Source organism: Quercus suber, unplaced genomic scaffold, assembly GCF_002906115.3.
Source record: "Quercus suber isolate HL8 unplaced genomic scaffold, Cork oak 2.0 scaffold_237, whole genome shotgun sequence".
Lineage (NCBI taxonomy): Eukaryota > Viridiplantae > Streptophyta > Magnoliopsida > Fagales > Fagaceae > Quercus > Quercus suber.
This window is the reverse complement of record NW_027069694.1, coordinates 73,859-91,083: the sequence shown is the minus strand read 5'-3', so window position 1 is coordinate 91,083 and position 17,225 is coordinate 73,859. Positions and strand designations below refer to the sequence as shown.

Sequence of the window (17,225 nt, the reverse complement as noted above, 5' to 3'; positions counted from 1 at the left end):
TTTTGTTCCAGGGAGGCAAATAAGGGATACTGTTCTTGTGGCATTTGAAACAATGTACTGTATTAATGGAAAAAGGAAAGGTAAGGAGGCTCTGATGGCTCTAAAGCTCGATATTAGCAAAGCATATGATAGGGTGGAGTGGCGGTACTTGGAGGTAATTATGCAAAAATTGGGATTTAATGAGAGATGGATTTCTTTGGTGCTAATGTGTATTAGTACAGTTTCTTATTCAGTGCTAATTAATGGGGAACCTAAAGGAAACATTGTTCCTTCAAGAGGGCTTAGACAAGGAGATCCAATATCTCCTTATTTGTTCTTGTTGTGTGTTGAGGGCTTGTCTACAATGCTAAGAAAGGAGGAAGAGCAAGGAAACATTAGGGGAGTCTCAATATGCAGAAGAGCGCCCCAAAGTTCCCATCTCTTCTTCGCGGATGATAGTATTGTCTTCTGTAGGGCATATGTGGATGAGGGAAGAAGAATCCTTAAAATTTTGGAGGATTATGAGATTGAGTTGGGGCAAAAATTAAATAAGGATAAAACTTCCTTATTCTTTAGCAAGAACACAAAGAGAGAGGTTCAAGAACAAATAAACCAGGTTTTTGGGGCTCAAATCATTCAATATCATGGAAAGTATCTCGGTTTGCCCCTTCTAGTGGGAAAGGGGAAGAGGAAGGCCTTTAATCGCATCAAGGATCAAGTGGGCAAGAAAATAGCGGGATGGAAAGGGAAATTGCTCTCAAGTGCTGGTAGGGAGATATTAATCAAAGTCGTTGCCCAAGCCACCCCAACGTACACGATGAGTTGCTTCAAGTTGCCGGATTCACTTTGTAGGGAATTAAATGCAATGGTGAGTAGCTTTTGGTGGGGGCAGAAAGATAAGGAGAGAAAAATGGCGTGGATAGCATAGGAGAAGCTCTGTATTCCGAAAGAAGAAGGGGGCATGGGTTTTAGAGATTTAAGAGCGTTCAACCTTGCTCTTCTCACAAAACAAGGATGAAGAATCCAACAGAATCCTAACTCCTTAGTGCACCGAGTATTCAAAGTAAGATATTTTGCAGATAGGCCTTTTAAGGAGGCTGTGCTAGGTAGGAGACCCTCCTATGCTTGGCAAAGCATTCTTGCAGCAAAGGAAGTCGTGATTTCAGGTTCAAGGTGGGTTGTTGGAAATGGGGAACAAATTGATATTTGGAAGGATAGGTGGTTGCCCACTCTGGATTCCTTCAAAGTGGTTAGCCCGAGGACCACGTTGGAATCAGGCAAAGTTGCCTAGCTGCTAGATAAGGAGACAAGGTCGTGGGATGTAAGTAAAGTAAGAAGTTATTTTCTCCCTCATGAAGCTAATATAATTCTTGGGATTTCCATCAATCCTCGCTTGTTGAATGACTTGTTAATTTGGGCTTGGACGACCAATGGGAGGTTTTCGGTGAAGAGTGCATACAAGGTTGCCCAAAAATGTTTGAAGGAGAGTAGCCACAAGGTGGATGCAGGGAGTGCCTCAGAAAAAGATAAGATGAGATCCCTATGGAATTTAATTTGGAAGTTAAAATGCCCAAACAAAATAAAGCAATTCATGTGGAGATCCTGTAAAGACATCCTCCCAACAAAGCAACGTTTGAGAGTTAGGGGAATTCACATTGAGGATGACTGTGATCAATGTGGGATGTGTGAATCAACGGGGCATATCTTGTAGGGGTGTAAATTGGCGGCTGAGGTGTGGGGTGCTTCAAGGCTTAAGCTGCCAGCTGTACCCAATCAGCCATAAGGCTTCATTGACTTAGTATGGGAAATTAGAGAAGCGAAATCGGGCTTAGATTGGGAGACATTTGCAGTCACGGCTTGGAGCCTTTGGAACCACAGAAATGCTCTTAGACATGGGGGGTAGTGGAAGGATGTAGGCCAAATCTTAAAAGAAGTAGCAGAGTATGTTAAGGAGTTTAGGCTAGAATCTTATGGCCTGTGCAAGCCTTCAAAATTTCCTAAGTCTCATTGGTCTCCTCCTAGATGTGGTTGGTATAAAATAAATGTGGATGGGGCTGTTTTAAGGAGTCTGGAAGTTGCGGGGGGTGGGGGTGGTTATAAGGAATGAAGAGGGGTTGATGATGGGAGCCATGACCAAATGGGTGGAGCTGCCTCTGAAGGCATTGGAGGCAGAGGCATGGGCAGTGTAGGAAGGTGTTTAGTTAGCATGGGAGTTGGGTTTGAGGGAGATTATAATAGAAGGTGATGCTCAAGTAGTTATTACGGCCTTGCAGAATTCTGTCTTGCCCGTGGCCTATTCAGAAAGTTGTTGAGGGCTCTTTGCAAAGCCTGAGCTGTTTTAAGGCTTGGACTGCTTCTCATGTTCGTAGGAGCGGAAATGAAGCAGCTCATTTAATGGCTAAGATGGCCAAAACTCTATCGACATGTTAGATATGGGTAGAAGACATTCCGCCCATTATTGTAGACCAAGTGCTCAAAGATGTAACAAATATGTATTCTGTTTTGGTCTATTGAAATTATATCCAAGTTTCTTATCCAAAAAAAAAAAAAAGCAATCAACATGAAGCAAATGTCATAGGTTAAAATTTTTATCATATCTATAAATAAAATAAAAAATAGTTATATACAAATTTCTTAGTTAATTTTTTAGTTTTGTCTAAAATCACTCTAAACCTAACCATATTGCAAAACCCAAGAGCCTCATTGCTTAATTTGTAGTGTGGTCTTCCTTATTAGGAGAACCATAGTTCAATTCTCCTCCCCATTTGTTATAATAATCAAAGTATACCCAAAAAAAAAAAAAAAAAAAAAAAAAACCTATACCATAAAAGGGAAAAATGATAACCTAGTTCAGCCAGCTTATTGTTATTGATGTCTTTCATGATTTGCATCCTTTTTTCTTTTCTTTTTTTAAGGATTAATTCAATCCAAACCTTATGTAAAAGGTCTTATTTACACCCTTCAACGGTAACATGACAAGTTAGAATTTTACATATAGAAAAATAGAACATGGTACACACAAGCACACCCTCATTTATGGATTTACCTAATGTAAAATAATAATAATTTAAATTAAATTAAATTAGTAATGTGGCGGGCAAAAAGTAACGAAGGATTATGTCAGGTATAAACTTGCTACTTTTGCTCACACAATTAATTTTTAAGAGGTGGGATGCTCAATCAACCTTGAATTCCCTTAACAAGATGAAAAGATTAAAGTGGGTGTGTTTGAATTAATTCCAAGTGTAGAAAAATGATATTTGATAAGGAATAGTCTTGAAATGCTTATGTTAGGACATATGTGGAACTTGTAAGAACATATGTTATTGTAAATTGGCTAACCATTTGACAAAATGCACTTTATTTGTAATTTTGGTAGATTTAGGATGGTTTAGTACTTCATGGAACAAGAGTTCAGGCCTAGTATTGAAGCCATGCAAATCTGTCCAAGAAACAAGTGAAGAAGTGTTGTTCATTAAATCTCGACAGATAAATCTATCAAGGTTTAATAAGAATTCTAGACAGCACTCAACAGAAACTATATTTATTTGAAATTACAAAATTCTGATTTTCAGATCTGCTTTTCACGCATATCCAAGTTATTTATGTAGAGTTTATTTTCTCACAACCCTAGACATATATAAGGATTATTTCAAGGGCTGTCAAAGGTGATGATGCAAAGTGATGCAACTCAATGCAAATTGATTGTGAATGCAAATTGTGACCGGAGACAGAATTTGCCCTTGTTCATCATATTCTTTGTAGAAGTTGCTGCGTCTTTGCACCGAGGGTTTTGTAACCAATAAGCTTTTTAATCTTCATCGTCTAGATGAACTGAAGAACTTTACAGCCAACAACTTTCTCAAGTTAGTGTGTTAGTCACGTACTTGGATTCGTGCATCGATTGGTTAGTCATGTACTGGGAGCTGTGCATTGAAAGGAGAGATTGTCATTACATCACAAGTCAATTGGGTATTGGAATAAGGGTTCAACTATAAGTTAGTATTAGGTACTGAGATTCATTTTACTTGTAACCGTTTGTTTTGATAATAGTGGATTCTCAGGAGTGTTGACCTTAAATTCATCAGTGGAGTTTTGTCTTGGTGTTTTGTATTGATGGTTTTCCCCATTTGTAAACAAATTACCTGTGTCAAATTTATTTTTTGTTGCATTTAACTAGTTGGTGATTTGTTTGTGCTAGTACGCTTATTACATGTAATTGAATCTAATTAATTTCGCTTGGCTAAATTAATTGATTAAGTTACCAAAGGTGTCAATACATTTTTGGCCTATCAAGTGATATCAGAGCGGGCACACTTTAATTAGGGTTAATCTTTGCTGTATAATTCATTGACCTTTGTTTGTCATGGATAGAGGAAAATCTCTAATTATAGCTCATTTATTTGATGGCACTAGCTGTGCATATTGGAAACTACGCATGAGAGCTTTCTTGTAGCCTTTAGATGAGAAGGTGTGGCAAGTTGTGGAGATTGGCTGGACTAAGCCAAAGAAAGCACCAACTGATTGGAATGATGCCAAGATCAAAGCGGCAAACTTCAACAGCAGAGCATTGAATGCTTTATTCAGTACAGTCACTAATGAGGAGTTTAAGAATATATCCTCTACCAAAACTGCTAAGGAACCATAGACTATCCGCTAGACAACCTATGAAGGGACTAAGGCTATCAAGGATTCAAAACTTCAAAGGCTTACCACAAGCTTTGAAGAAATTAAGATGGTGAAGGATGAGTCGTTTGATGAGTTCTATGCCAAGTTGAAGGACATAGTCAACTCCGCCTTTAATCTTGGGGAAACTATTCCCGAACCCAAGGTTATAAGAAAGGTGCTCAGATCTCTTCTGAAAAGATTTCATGCCAAGATCACCGCCATTGATGAATCAAAGGACATTGACAAAATTCCTTTGATGGAGTTGGTTGGCAACTTACAAACTTATGAATTGGGTTTGACTAGGATCGGGAAATCAAGCAAGAACAAGAGCATGGCATTGAAGGGCAAAAGCAGTGATACCGATGAGTCTTCTGATGATGACGATTCCAAGATGAAATCCTATATCACTAGGCAATTCAAGAAGTTTATGAAGAATGCCAATGCGAAAGGATTCGACAAGGACCAAAAGCAATCTAGTTCTTCACAATTCAAAAGCCAAGATAAAGGGAAAAAGGATGCTAAGGATAGCAATCAGTACATTGTTCCCTCTGGACCAAAGTGCTTTAAATGTCAAGGCTTTGGACATATGAAACAAGAATGTTTAACTTAAGGGTGTGCATGGGTCGGGTTGAACCCATGGGTTGGACAATTTTTTTTTATTACTATTATTATTAAATTGAGCAAAAAAATATATATCACATTTGCCATCTGAGTTGATAAACAAAATATACATTAATATATAAACTAGTATTCCAACTCAGTTGTAAACAAAATATAAATGAACTATTATCCTACTTCACTTATAAACAAAATATACATAAGTTCCTAACTCAATTATAAACAAAATATGTCTAACTGAGTTGATAAACAAAATATATATGAATTATTGAACTAGTATCCTAAGTTCTTGACTCAGTTATAAACAAAATATATGTAACTGAGTTAGTAAACAAAATATACAGAACTAGTATCCTAAGTTCCTAACTCAGTTATAAAGAAAATATATTAAACTGGGTTTATAAACAAAATATACAGAACTAGTTCTATGAGGGGATTTCAAAAGAGTTCTATACTAGTCCCACTAAGAACCAAAATATCCAAGCTATCCAGCATTCCAATTTCCAACTAATCTTCCTCTTCCACTGTTATGGTGCTTTGAGATGCAAACTCTAAGACAAATAAATAAATAAATAAAGACAATAAATTATACAGTGGAATTTCAAAACCCAAAAGGCTTATATAACAATTAAAAAATTACAATCATAAAAAATTACTTTGTTGAAAAATTACCTGACTCAAGACCCTCATAGGATTCAACTTCTTCCATTGTTTCTTGAAGATCAATTATATCAGTAGCTCTTAACCAATTCTGAGCACAAATCAACATTTCAACTATGTTAGGCAACAAAGAGCTTCAAAATGGATCCAACACACAACCCCCAGTACTAAATGCAGACTCAGAGGCAACTGTAAAGAGAGGAATGGCTAACACATCACGAGCTATTTTTGAGAGAAGCCAATATTTTGAGGAATTTACCTTCCACCAATTCAAAATACAAAAATTTGGAGAATCTTCTTCCACACAATTAGCCAAATATCTTTCCACCTCTGATTTGCTTTCTAAACTATCCGCTACCAAATGCATCTTATAAATAGATTTCACCAATGCATGGGGATCTTGCACAGGTCTAGTCTCAACATTGTTTGAAGAAGAGCCATCTTGACTTTGCCCATTTGAATACCCATCACAGTCACAATATAAATAGATTTCACCAATGTATGGGGATCTTGCACAGGTCTAGTCTCAACATTGTTTGAAGAAGAGCCATCTTGACTTTGCCCATTTGAATACCCATCACAGTCACAATAGTGCTCATACATACGAACAAGAGCCTTTTTCACCTTTTTGGTCATGTTCTCTGGCTCCATTTGATAAACCTCAACCTATACTTCGGGTCTAGTACAATAGCAACAAACATCATCAAATTAAGCTTCTCAATGTCCCCCCAATACTTATCAAATTTCTCATGCATATCCCCTGCCATCATACTCAAAAGAGGATCTTCACTTTCACACAAGTTTGTCAATTTAGTCTTCATCACACAAAGTTCGTGAAAAAAAATACATTGGATGTGACATATAGAGAACCAAAAAATCGTAATGTAACTTCATAGAACAACCTCAAAAATTTCACAAACACCTTCACATTATCCCAATCCTCAAAATCAGGTGGTCCTAATATTTTTTTCCCACTTCCATCATTTAAGAAGTAACGAATATATTGTGCATCATTAACACTTAATCTTTCAGATGCCCTTTGAAATTTTTTTTTGCATTCTCTAGCATTATATAGGTCGAGTTCCATCTAGTTGGAACATCAAGACATACACAACCCTTGCTAGCAATCTTTACTTTTTCCACACATGCTTTAAACTTATCATACCTAGATGGAGAGGACCTCACATACCTTACCGCATTACAGACTTTGACAATTGACTCATGAAGGCTTTTCAATCCTTCCATCACAATAAGGTTCACAATGTGTGCACAACATCTCATGTGCATAAACTCACCACCCAAGATAGAAGCACCCTACTCTTTAGTTATCCTATTCAAGTAGGTTACAGTCCCATTGTTAGAGGCTGCCTTGTCAACTGTGAGGGTGAAAATTTTATCAATGCCCCAACTAAGCAACAATGACTCCACCACCTTTCCAAAGGTTTCACCTTTATGATTAGGGACTTGACAAAAATTTAAAATCCTTTTGTGATATTGCCAACCATCATCAATGAAATGAGCAGTAAGGCACATGTAATTAATATTTTGGATTGAAGTCCAAGTGTCAGTGGTGAGGAAAATCCTTTGAGTAGATTTTTCCAAAAATATTTTCAACCTATCCCTCTCTATTGAATAAATTCTTATGCAATCTCTCGCAACAGTAGTGCGAGATGGAATAGTGAACCTAGGCTGCAACACATTACTATAGTACCTAAACCCTTCATGCTCAACAAATTTAAATGGCAATTCATCCACAATAATCATTCTAGCGAGTGCTTCCCTACACATGCTCTCATTGTAGCTTATAGCAATAAGACTATTACTATTAGCACCCTCCGCATCATCACTCTTTTTAGGTCTGAAGGCTAAAGTCATTTGAGTCTTATCCTCCTTATTCTTACCATAAGGATATTTTTTACACTAGGCTTCCAAATGAGTTCTTAAGTCAGTAATGCCATAAGTTTTTGACCCAGTAGCATAAGTTTTGCCACAATACTTACATTCATCTCTCTTACCTTCTAATAAGATGAAGTGACCCCATACATATGATGTTTGGTTAGGGTTTTTTATACCTTCTGCTTTTATGGGAGTGAGATTTGAGGTAGCAGAACTAGTGTCCGTTGCCGCCATTTGAGGAGCCTCATTTGTGGGAGTAGGTGCCACAGGAACCTCATTTGTGTCACATTGAGTTTCAAATGCCATCTATAAATATAAATATATTTAAAATAAAATAAAATAAAATAAAAAACTCAATGATTAGTATAATGTAAGTTGTAACTCCTTGAAGGCAAACAACACTAATGACTAAACAACAATAGTAAAACCAATAGGGAGAGGGCCAGACAGAGGCAAACCTGCAAAACAAGATAGAGAGAAAGGGGCACAGCAAGTTGACAAGAGAAAATATTGTATAGTAAGAAATACACCTGTAGGTCAAGATAAAGCAAAAAAAAAATTTAAAATCAGCCAAAAGAAAACTAAGAAATCAACAAAGCAAAAGCTAAACATTGATCCACCACAGCAAGAGAGATAAATGGATAGAGTGAGTGAGAGAGAGAGAGAAAACATTGAGAAACTTTACCTAACACCAGAAGAGATAGCTACCACCGGAAAGATAGAACCACCGCTGAGGCGGTGATGATAGCTGATGGACGGTAGTGGCTCAACAAAGGGAGAGAGTGTTAGAGTTGAAATGGGAGTGAATTGTGACTGTGTGAGAAACTGAGAAGGGAGGGGAAGAGGGAGGCAGGACATTAGGTTTGTTTTTTGTGTGATTGTGAATTAATAAGATGTTATATATGATAGGAGGAAACCAAGGAAGTGCTGGACAGCTGGTTTTTTTTTAAAAATTATTACTATTATATATATAATATATATGATAGTAGGAACCGAAGTGCCCTACAGCTGGTTTTTTTTTTTAATTATTAAATATATAATATATTTTAAATATATATTAAGTATGGGTGGGTCGGGTCAGGTTTGGCAGGTTGGTGGGTTTTCTACACACCCTTAGTCTAACTTATCTCAAGACTATTGGGAAAAGCAAGGCCCTTGCTACTACCTTGAGTGATACCAAGCCTAAGGATGATTTAGATAACAATGATGACGAGGGAATCTTGAATACCTTCACTGCTAAAGTTGATCCTACTGATGGGGGTTCAGAAATAGTAGATGATGAAAAGACTTGATGCACTCTAAGTTTAAGAAAATGGATGATCAAGATGATATTCAAATAGCCTATGAAAAATTGTACAAGGTTTCTGAGAATCATGAGAAACTATATAGGTTGGCCACCAAGAAACTAAGTGATGTTGAGCTAGATCAAGAGAAGCTCTTCACAAAGTCTGACGAAGCTAATCAGACAATTGGAGCATTGCAGTTTGAAAACAATTTCTTGGCCGAAATAACCAAGAAGCTTGAACCGAAGCTGTTTCAAGTCAAAGCTCAACTGAAGAGGAATTCCAGTGCAAAGCTTGATGAAATGCTTAGCTTTCAAAAATCTACTTCTAATAGAACTAGTTTGGGGTATAATTTCTCTTTTTCTAATATTGCCTCTTCTAGTACTACTATGTTTGTCTCACTTGCTAATAATGTTAATTCTGAGAACAATGCATGTAAAACTGATATAGCTAGTGAGAACGTATACAAGGGCAAATCTATTGTAGGAGCACCCCCTAAACTTGAAAAGAAAGAGACTAGAAACCCTAGGACTAAGAAAGTAGGAATGGCAATGGGTCGAGTTCGGGTTTGGTTTTTCCATACCCGAACCCGACCTGCGAGGCAAGACCCAAGGCCCAAACCCGGCCCATTTAGGGTACCGGGTTTTTTTTCGGGCCTGGACTCGCCCTAGTCGGGCCTCGCGGGCTTCATTTGGGAATTGGGCCCAATTCATGGCCCAACAAAAAAAAAATTTAAGCCCAAATTTATTTTTGCCTACATTAAGCCTACATATTCTAATTCAAGCCTAGATAACATGGCCCAAATGCCAAATCAGTCCAAATCATAGGCTACTAATCATAAATCAATAAATCACCTGTTAATTATAAATCTATAAATCAATAAACCATAACTAATATCATAATCATAATTCAATAAATCATAACTAAGGTTTTAAATCAATAAATTACCTAGCTAAGATAACCATTTAATCATTAATCAACAAAATCGTAACTAAAATCACCAGCTAAACATAAAAATAAAATAATTCCAACAAATCCAAGAAATAAGTATCAAAAGTCCAACGAGTCCAAGAAATTAAAAAGCTACAAAATAAATCCTACAAGTTTAGAATAATTACAAACCAACAAATTAATCCAACAAGTTTAAGAAATTAAAAAAGTTACTAAATTAATACAAAATGTTTAATCTTCATCAATTGTGGTATAACTCTCATCAATTGTGGCACAACTCCCATCATCTTCATTTGGCTCCCCATCATCAAGAATGGATTGAAATGTATTATCTCCAGATATAATTGAAGAACCTACAACAACAATGGATTAAAAAATTGAATAAACTTCATCAAATAGTAACTAGCAAATATAAAAACACAATTTTGATTTCATAAATAGAAATTAGACAATTGCTAACCGTTGATTTCACTCCATAACCAATTCTGAGCACACATCATTGCCTCTATAGTCTTAGGATGTAGCCTACTACGATGTGGAGTTAAAAGTCTCCCACTAGTGCTAAAGGCAGCTTCTGAAGCAACAGTTGTGACGGGAATTGCTAAAATATCTCTCGCAATCCTTTGTAAAGTAGGATACTTGTGACCATTACTTTTCCACCATGCCAAAATATCAAAGTCTTCACTCCTCTTCAACACTCCCTCATCAATGAAATGATCAAATTCCATTCTACCACTCCCATGATTCTTTAAACTACTTGAACTATTGTTCACAAATCTTGACATTGACCCAAATCAACCTAAATTTTATTTGTGCCACTTGATTTGAAGTACTTGCAAGCATATGAGAACTTTCTTCATTACCTACAGGAGACTCATCTACATCTTTATACTCATCAAGCAAATCATAACAAAGATTCTTAATTTTTTCTATCTCCAAATCAGAATTATCACCATAAATATTAGGATAATAAAACTCCAATAATTTCTTCTTATATCTTGGATCTAAGATAGCAGCAATAGCCATAACAACACTAACATTAGCCCGATAAGAATTAAATTTAGCAAGCATGCTTTTTGCCATCGTACTTATCATCTCACTTGAAGACAAACTCCATTCATTCAATGTAATTTTCAACTCACACACCAAAGCAAAATACATATTAGTTGTGGGGTACTTACGACCAAAGAAAAACACAGTCACACTATGAAACAACTCCAACCTCCCACAAATATCTTTGACTACCTCCCAATCATGATCATATGGCAAACAAGTATAAGATGTTTCACATTTAGCCAAACGTAAGAAAACATCTTTATAAATCAATACAGTAGAAAGCATAAAGTAAGTTGAATTCCAACGAGTTTTACAATCTATGACTAACTCTTTGGTGCATTGAACACGCAATTGACGTGCATTTTCTTCAAATTTTTGCCTCCTTTTTGGTGATCCAGTCCAATAAATCACACTGTCACGAATCCTTTTAATACTATCACCAATAAGAGACAACTCATCTTGAACAATCAAATTCAAAATATGTGTAGCACACCTCATATGCAACATAAACCCACCCAACATAAGAGAACTAGTATCAAGCTTATTCAAGAGAAGTCTTATCATGGCATCATTAATAGTACAATTATCTACGGTTATTGTGGACAACTTCCTATCAATGTTCCACTCTAAAAAACAATCAACAAGGACTTCAGCAAGAACATCTTTTGTGTGTGGAGAAGGAACATAAACAAACCTAGAAAAATAATAGGAATAATTATAACATAACTAAATAAATATTCAATTTAACATAACTCAATAAACATTCTAAATGTAAAGTCTTTAACATTCAATTTATAGATAAAAAAATTACCTTAAAACCCGGCTTTGCAACATCTAAGTATGATTAATAAAATGAGTTATAATGACCATAAACCTTCTCTTTTTGTTACTTGAAATCCACATATTAGTTGTAATTGCCATCCTACTTCCATTCTTGTCCGTGATCTTCAAAGCTTTCTCCCTCTCGTTATCATAGATTTTAGGAATGTCACTCTTCAAAGTATTTCTCATGACAAGTTTAAACATAAGTTGAAGATCAGTTACAAATTCTCTAAATCCAATGTGATCAACCATTGAAAGGAAATATTCATGTAGGTTGACCATACAAGCAAAGCTTATTCCTCACTCTGGCTTAATCAAATTGGAAAGTATTTAAACTCATAGTTCCATCCACCTTATTTTGTTGTTTAATTAAGACTTGTTGTTGTATATCCCTTATATCTTTAAACTTCATCCGTGGACATCTTGCTAAATGATTACGCAAATGGGATGTACCTTGGCTAGAATCACCCAAGTAAATTTTGCCACAATGATGGCATTAGGCTTTAACTTTTCCTTCAACTTTCTTCCTTGTAAAATGAGCCCAAGCATATGACGTAGTCTCTTTTTTTTTACTTGTATCCAAGTTCTTATTTGTAGGCTCTTGCTCTCCCTCTTCCTCTGTCCCTGGACTCCCTTGACTCCCTTCTTATTCCTCTACCTCTAAGTCCACCATCAGAGATTTCGGACTCCTAATTGGTTCAAAAGTTTGGGAGTTAGAATCAAAACAAATTATCACAAATTTATTATTACATATACTCATTAATTAATAGGCACAAATTCATAATTACACAAATTCACAAATTAAACATGATTAACAACAAATTCAAACACTTACTCGTTGTTTAATGGGCATAAGAATGATGGTGATCCTAAGGGTGAGCTGACAGGCAATAATGGCGAGGGTGATCGTGAAAATGGTGAAAGAGACCGCATAGTTGGTAAAGGACAACGTCCGGTTTTTAAGGGAGAGCCGCTTGGTGAGGAAGAACCAGATTTGTTTATGTCTATGTTTGTGTCTTCCATCTTCGTTTTAGGCTCTGCATTCCCAACAAACACAAAAAACAATATTTCATTGCCATATTTCACACTTAGTTTCACTTATTTCAACATCCTCTAATCCCCTCCTATTTTTAGCTTGATGTGTGACACATGGTATTATTTAATTTTTGAATGCCACATGTCTTAGATTTAAATATAAATTGGAGGAATTGGAAGGGATTTTATCTCAGCCCATTTTGGTCTAAACGAATAAAGGAGGTAAATGCATTTGGATATCACAAAATCACAATAAGAAAACAAGAAATGCAAGTAAACAGAGTTAATTTGAAAATAAATTTCAAACAGAGTTAATTTATGATTAACATTAATTTTTTTTTTTTTTAAAGTTAAAATATTCTCTCTCACATAATACAACAGCTCAATAGTTAATAAACCCAATAACAGTATAATACCACAAACACCTTAACCCATAAACCAAACCATCACCCACCCAAAACCCAAATAAACATTATTATCAACACAACAAATTCAATGAACCACCACACATAAGACATTAAAACTTCACATATCCTAATTATGTTAAATAAAACAAACATAATTAATACAATCATAAATAAATAATAATAATAATAATAAATACTGGAGAGTAATTCTGATTCATGCTTTTCGCATGAAAACCGTAGCCCTTAGTGGTTAACAAATTCATCATTTTTATTAAAAACACACTCTAAAATCAATCTGTATGACAGGAAAGTATATCAACTTTAACTAAATATTACTAGTGCCCAACTACAAACACAGCCGTATCTAAAAAGAGACCAAACTAAACATAAAATTTGATTTTTATTTTTTGTTTCATAATTCCTAATTTTTTTTGTCAAATCGATTTCTATCCTGTAATACTGGCCCAAGAATATTGTTAGAAACTTGTATAAGACAAAATCCAAATCACAACAACAACAACAACAACAACAACAAAAAAAAAAAAAAAAAAAAAAAAAAAAAAAAAAAAAAAAAAAAAAAAAAAAAAAAAAAAAAGGAAGAAGAAGATATAGATTCACACCTCTAAAACCAAAAGTCCAAGATCCTCAGTGATTGCACTTTGAGTAGGTGATGAATACCCAGACTACAAAAACTACATGAAAACAAAAATAGAAACAAAGTTCTCTGTTTAGTTGCTATGAAAACAAGTTTGAAGCTTTGTTGTTGTTACATATGTGACACCCAGAATAGCAAAAAGCTTAATTTGTTGCTTAAGAATCAACAAGAAGAAGATTGCTTACAGTGAAACCAAACTAGATTGGTCCTAAAGCGACAATCAAAACACAAGCTATGACAGAGATAGAGCTGTCACGAATAACCTGAATCGAGGAGGAGGGTTTGTCGCTAATTATTAAGAACAGAAGTAACTAATAATAAATAATAAAAAATTGAGATTATTAAATGGTACTTGAAGGCTGAAGTTGATCCTCTTCGAGGGAGGCGTGATTGACTCAGTGATTGAGGGAGTGTAGGAGTAAGGGAAAGGGAGTGTCGGACTGAGGATGTGTCGGAGTGACTGAGCTAAGGGTGAGGGAGGGAGGCGTGAGGGAGTGTCGGAGTGTGGGACTGAGCTGAAATAAGGGAGAGGGACTATCGGACTGAGGGATGGAGGTTGCTGAAGAGTGAAGAGTGAAGAAATGAGGGATTAGGGTTAGATTATAGGTATATATATATAGGGTATTTTTGTAATTTCAGGGTATCGGGTTTTTATCTAGGCCAGGTTTCGGTTTTTTTTTTTTTTTAATAACCCAAACCCGACCCGGACCCGCTTCAATTTTTTTTTTTTTAAACACATATCCAACCCTATTCCTAATTGAATCGGGTAAAACCCGGTCCATTAGGGTCGGGTCAGGCCGGGCCGAGTGCCCGTGGGTTGAGCAAAAATTGTCATCCCTATAAAAAAGGTAATAACCAAAAGTCTAAACAGAAGAAGCAGCTTCTCTATCATCACTGTGGAGTTTTAGGGCATACTCATCCAAATTGCTACAAGTGGTTAGTCATTCAACAGAGCAACAAAATAATCTCATCTGGAAACCAGAATCAGTTTCATCTTCTTTTGCTCCTCTTGGAAATCTTCTTAAGGCCCTCATGTTCCTTTTTAACTTGAACGGTTTCAATTTTTCCCCCTCATCGCTGGATCAAAGGTTCGCTCAATGGAAAGGTTCTTCCAAGGTGTGGAAGGACAAAGGCTCAAAGTGATTTAGTCACTTTTTTTCTCTCCTCCCTCTTTCTATTTATGCATTACTTGTGTGTTTTGCTTTCTTGTTGTTGAGTAAGTCTAGTTTTATGCTATGTTTTGTTTAACATGTTTTTGTTTGTTTGTTTTTAGTTTTGCTTTTTTTTTTTTTTTTTGTCATAAAAATATATAAAACAAATTGAAAAAGTCAGAAAAATACAAAAATAGTGTGTGTTTTGTGTACTTTGGTACTTGTATACCTTGGATGGCTATTAAAGCAAAGTTTTCTAAACATTGTATCTTTTATAGCTTAGATGAGCATCTCAATGCTCAACTAAACAAGTGAGCTTTGTGGCTCGTATTTGTGATAAGTACAATTAAGTAATCTCTAGTACTTAACACTCATATCACTCTTTTTTACGGGAAGAACTAAAAAATCTTAAGAGAAAGGCATAAATAACCATCTCACCACTAAAACACACCAATCATAAATAACATTTGTATGCTTCGGCATAGCAAAAATTATGATATTTAAAGCTTAACATAATTTGGTATTTCTTTTCTCTCTCTTATATGCTCGTGCATGATATGCTCAAAAAGAAAAAAAATGCAAATAAAAACAAAAGAAAAAAGAATCAAAATGCTTTCAAATATGATTGCAAGCATGTTTCTAGGAGATGTGGGAGTTATATGATGTACCTCGAAGGTGATAGTCCACATCAAGCAGATATGATTGTGTGTGAGTTAAATTGATTTTCTCATATCTCAAATCGTCATTATATGAGATACTTATGCACCCTTGCAATGTTTTCACACACAACACAAAAAATTCTTTACTACTTTTGATACATGTATAGGTACAATGTGATTTGGCCATCACGATGATATGTGTGTTGATGTGTACTCACTAAATTGTCTTGACTTGTTTTTAAAATATAAAATTGGTTAGAATTGTTTAGTGTGTGTGTGTGTGTGTGCATTTTGGATCATGAATGCTTTGGATTTTTCTTATTGAGAGATGTGTTTGAAAGCTTAAAATGTTGTTTAGATCTTTGGTTGAGTAGCTTGCTTAATTGCATTCATTTCTGTGTGTTTTTCCTTTCTTTGAAAAACTGCTTTTTATCTAGCTCGACGGCTTCTCGATAGATCATCGACAGATTGCTATCTATCGAGACTCTTGGACTTCTTTTTTCGACAGAACTTATCGCATCTTCGATCCATTGAGCTATCTAGAATTTTTCTCAATAACTTCTCAATAGATTCTCGATCCATCGAGAAAGTTTTTGTCTAGTCGATAGCTATTTAATCCATCAAGGTATTTTTGTCGTTGATAGATTCTCAACAGCACCTCAACAGATTCTATCTGTCGAGATTTAGTGCTCGATAGATCTCGACAGATCCTCAATCCATTAAGCTACGATTTATTTAAATAGCTTCAGCGCGAAATCTGTTTTCACTTTTTCATATCTCTCTTGACAAAAAAGCTATCTCTCTCCCTTCAAACACTCTTTTCTCTCTCAAAACTCCTTACCCACAAGTTTTTTGACCTTGTCCAAGATTGAATCACTTGGTAAGTGTTCTAAATCCTTCATTCTTCATGCATTTCATGCATTTAGACCTAGGTTTTTGGTTTTCTTGAATTTTTTAGGGTTTTTGAAAACTTTTGAGATTCTTGTGAATTTTTGGGTTGGGTTTTGCTTATTTGATGTGATCATGCATTACATTCCATGTGCACTTTCACAATGTTTCATGTATCTAGATGTGTGTTTATATGTTGAAAATTGTGTGCTAATAGGTTTGGATTAGGTTGAACCCATGATACAAATTTTTTTTGCATATCACATGTTCATGCATTTTTCATGCATACATACCCTCTCTTTTCTTTATATTTTGGTACTTGTTGTGATGGTATTTTTCTGTTTGTCTCTCTCGCTCTCTCTTGGATAGTTTGCGCATGGCACCCAAGCATAAATTCGCTCTGTCTTAAAACCTTCTTCGTTTTGGGGCATCTTCCTCTGATCCTACTCCTCTTCACGTTCAATTCCATGATGAGAAGGCCCATCAAGACTTCTCGA

General features: G+C 35.6%; 1 protein-coding gene across 1 annotated transcript; it reads right to left on the bottom strand.

Moving 5' to 3' along the window:
- Positions 1–10,817: 10,817 nt before the first annotated feature.
- On the bottom strand, positions 10,818–12,956 carry LOC111988869 (zinc finger BED domain-containing protein RICESLEEPER 2-like). Its single transcript, XM_024020676.2, has 4 exons — positions 12,769–12,956; positions 12,030–12,162; positions 11,923–11,945; positions 10,818–11,805 (listed from the first exon to the last, which is right to left on the bottom strand). Exons 1-4 carry the CDS (start codon positions 12,954–12,956, stop codon positions 10,818–10,820), a joined length of 1,332 nt encoding a protein of 443 aa, XP_023876444.2.
- Between the last annotated feature and the right edge of the window lie 4,269 nt (positions 12,957–17,225).

What these genes read in the sequence shown, in the direction of transcription:
- LOC111988869 (XM_024020676.2), bottom strand. Translation starts at nt 12,956, where the DNA reads ATGGAAGACACAAACATAGACATAAACAAATCTGGTTCTTCCTCACCA. An exon ending in ACAAGAATGGAAGTAGGATG is followed by an intron (nt 11,946 to 12,029) that starts GCAATTACAACT and finishes AATCATACTTAG; the next exon opens with ATGTTGCAAAGCCGGGTTTT. An exon ending in TTGCAAAGCCGGGTTTTAAG is followed by an intron (nt 11,806 to 11,922) that starts GTAATTTTTTTA and finishes TTATTTTTCTAG; the next exon opens with GTTTGTTTATGTTCCTTCTC.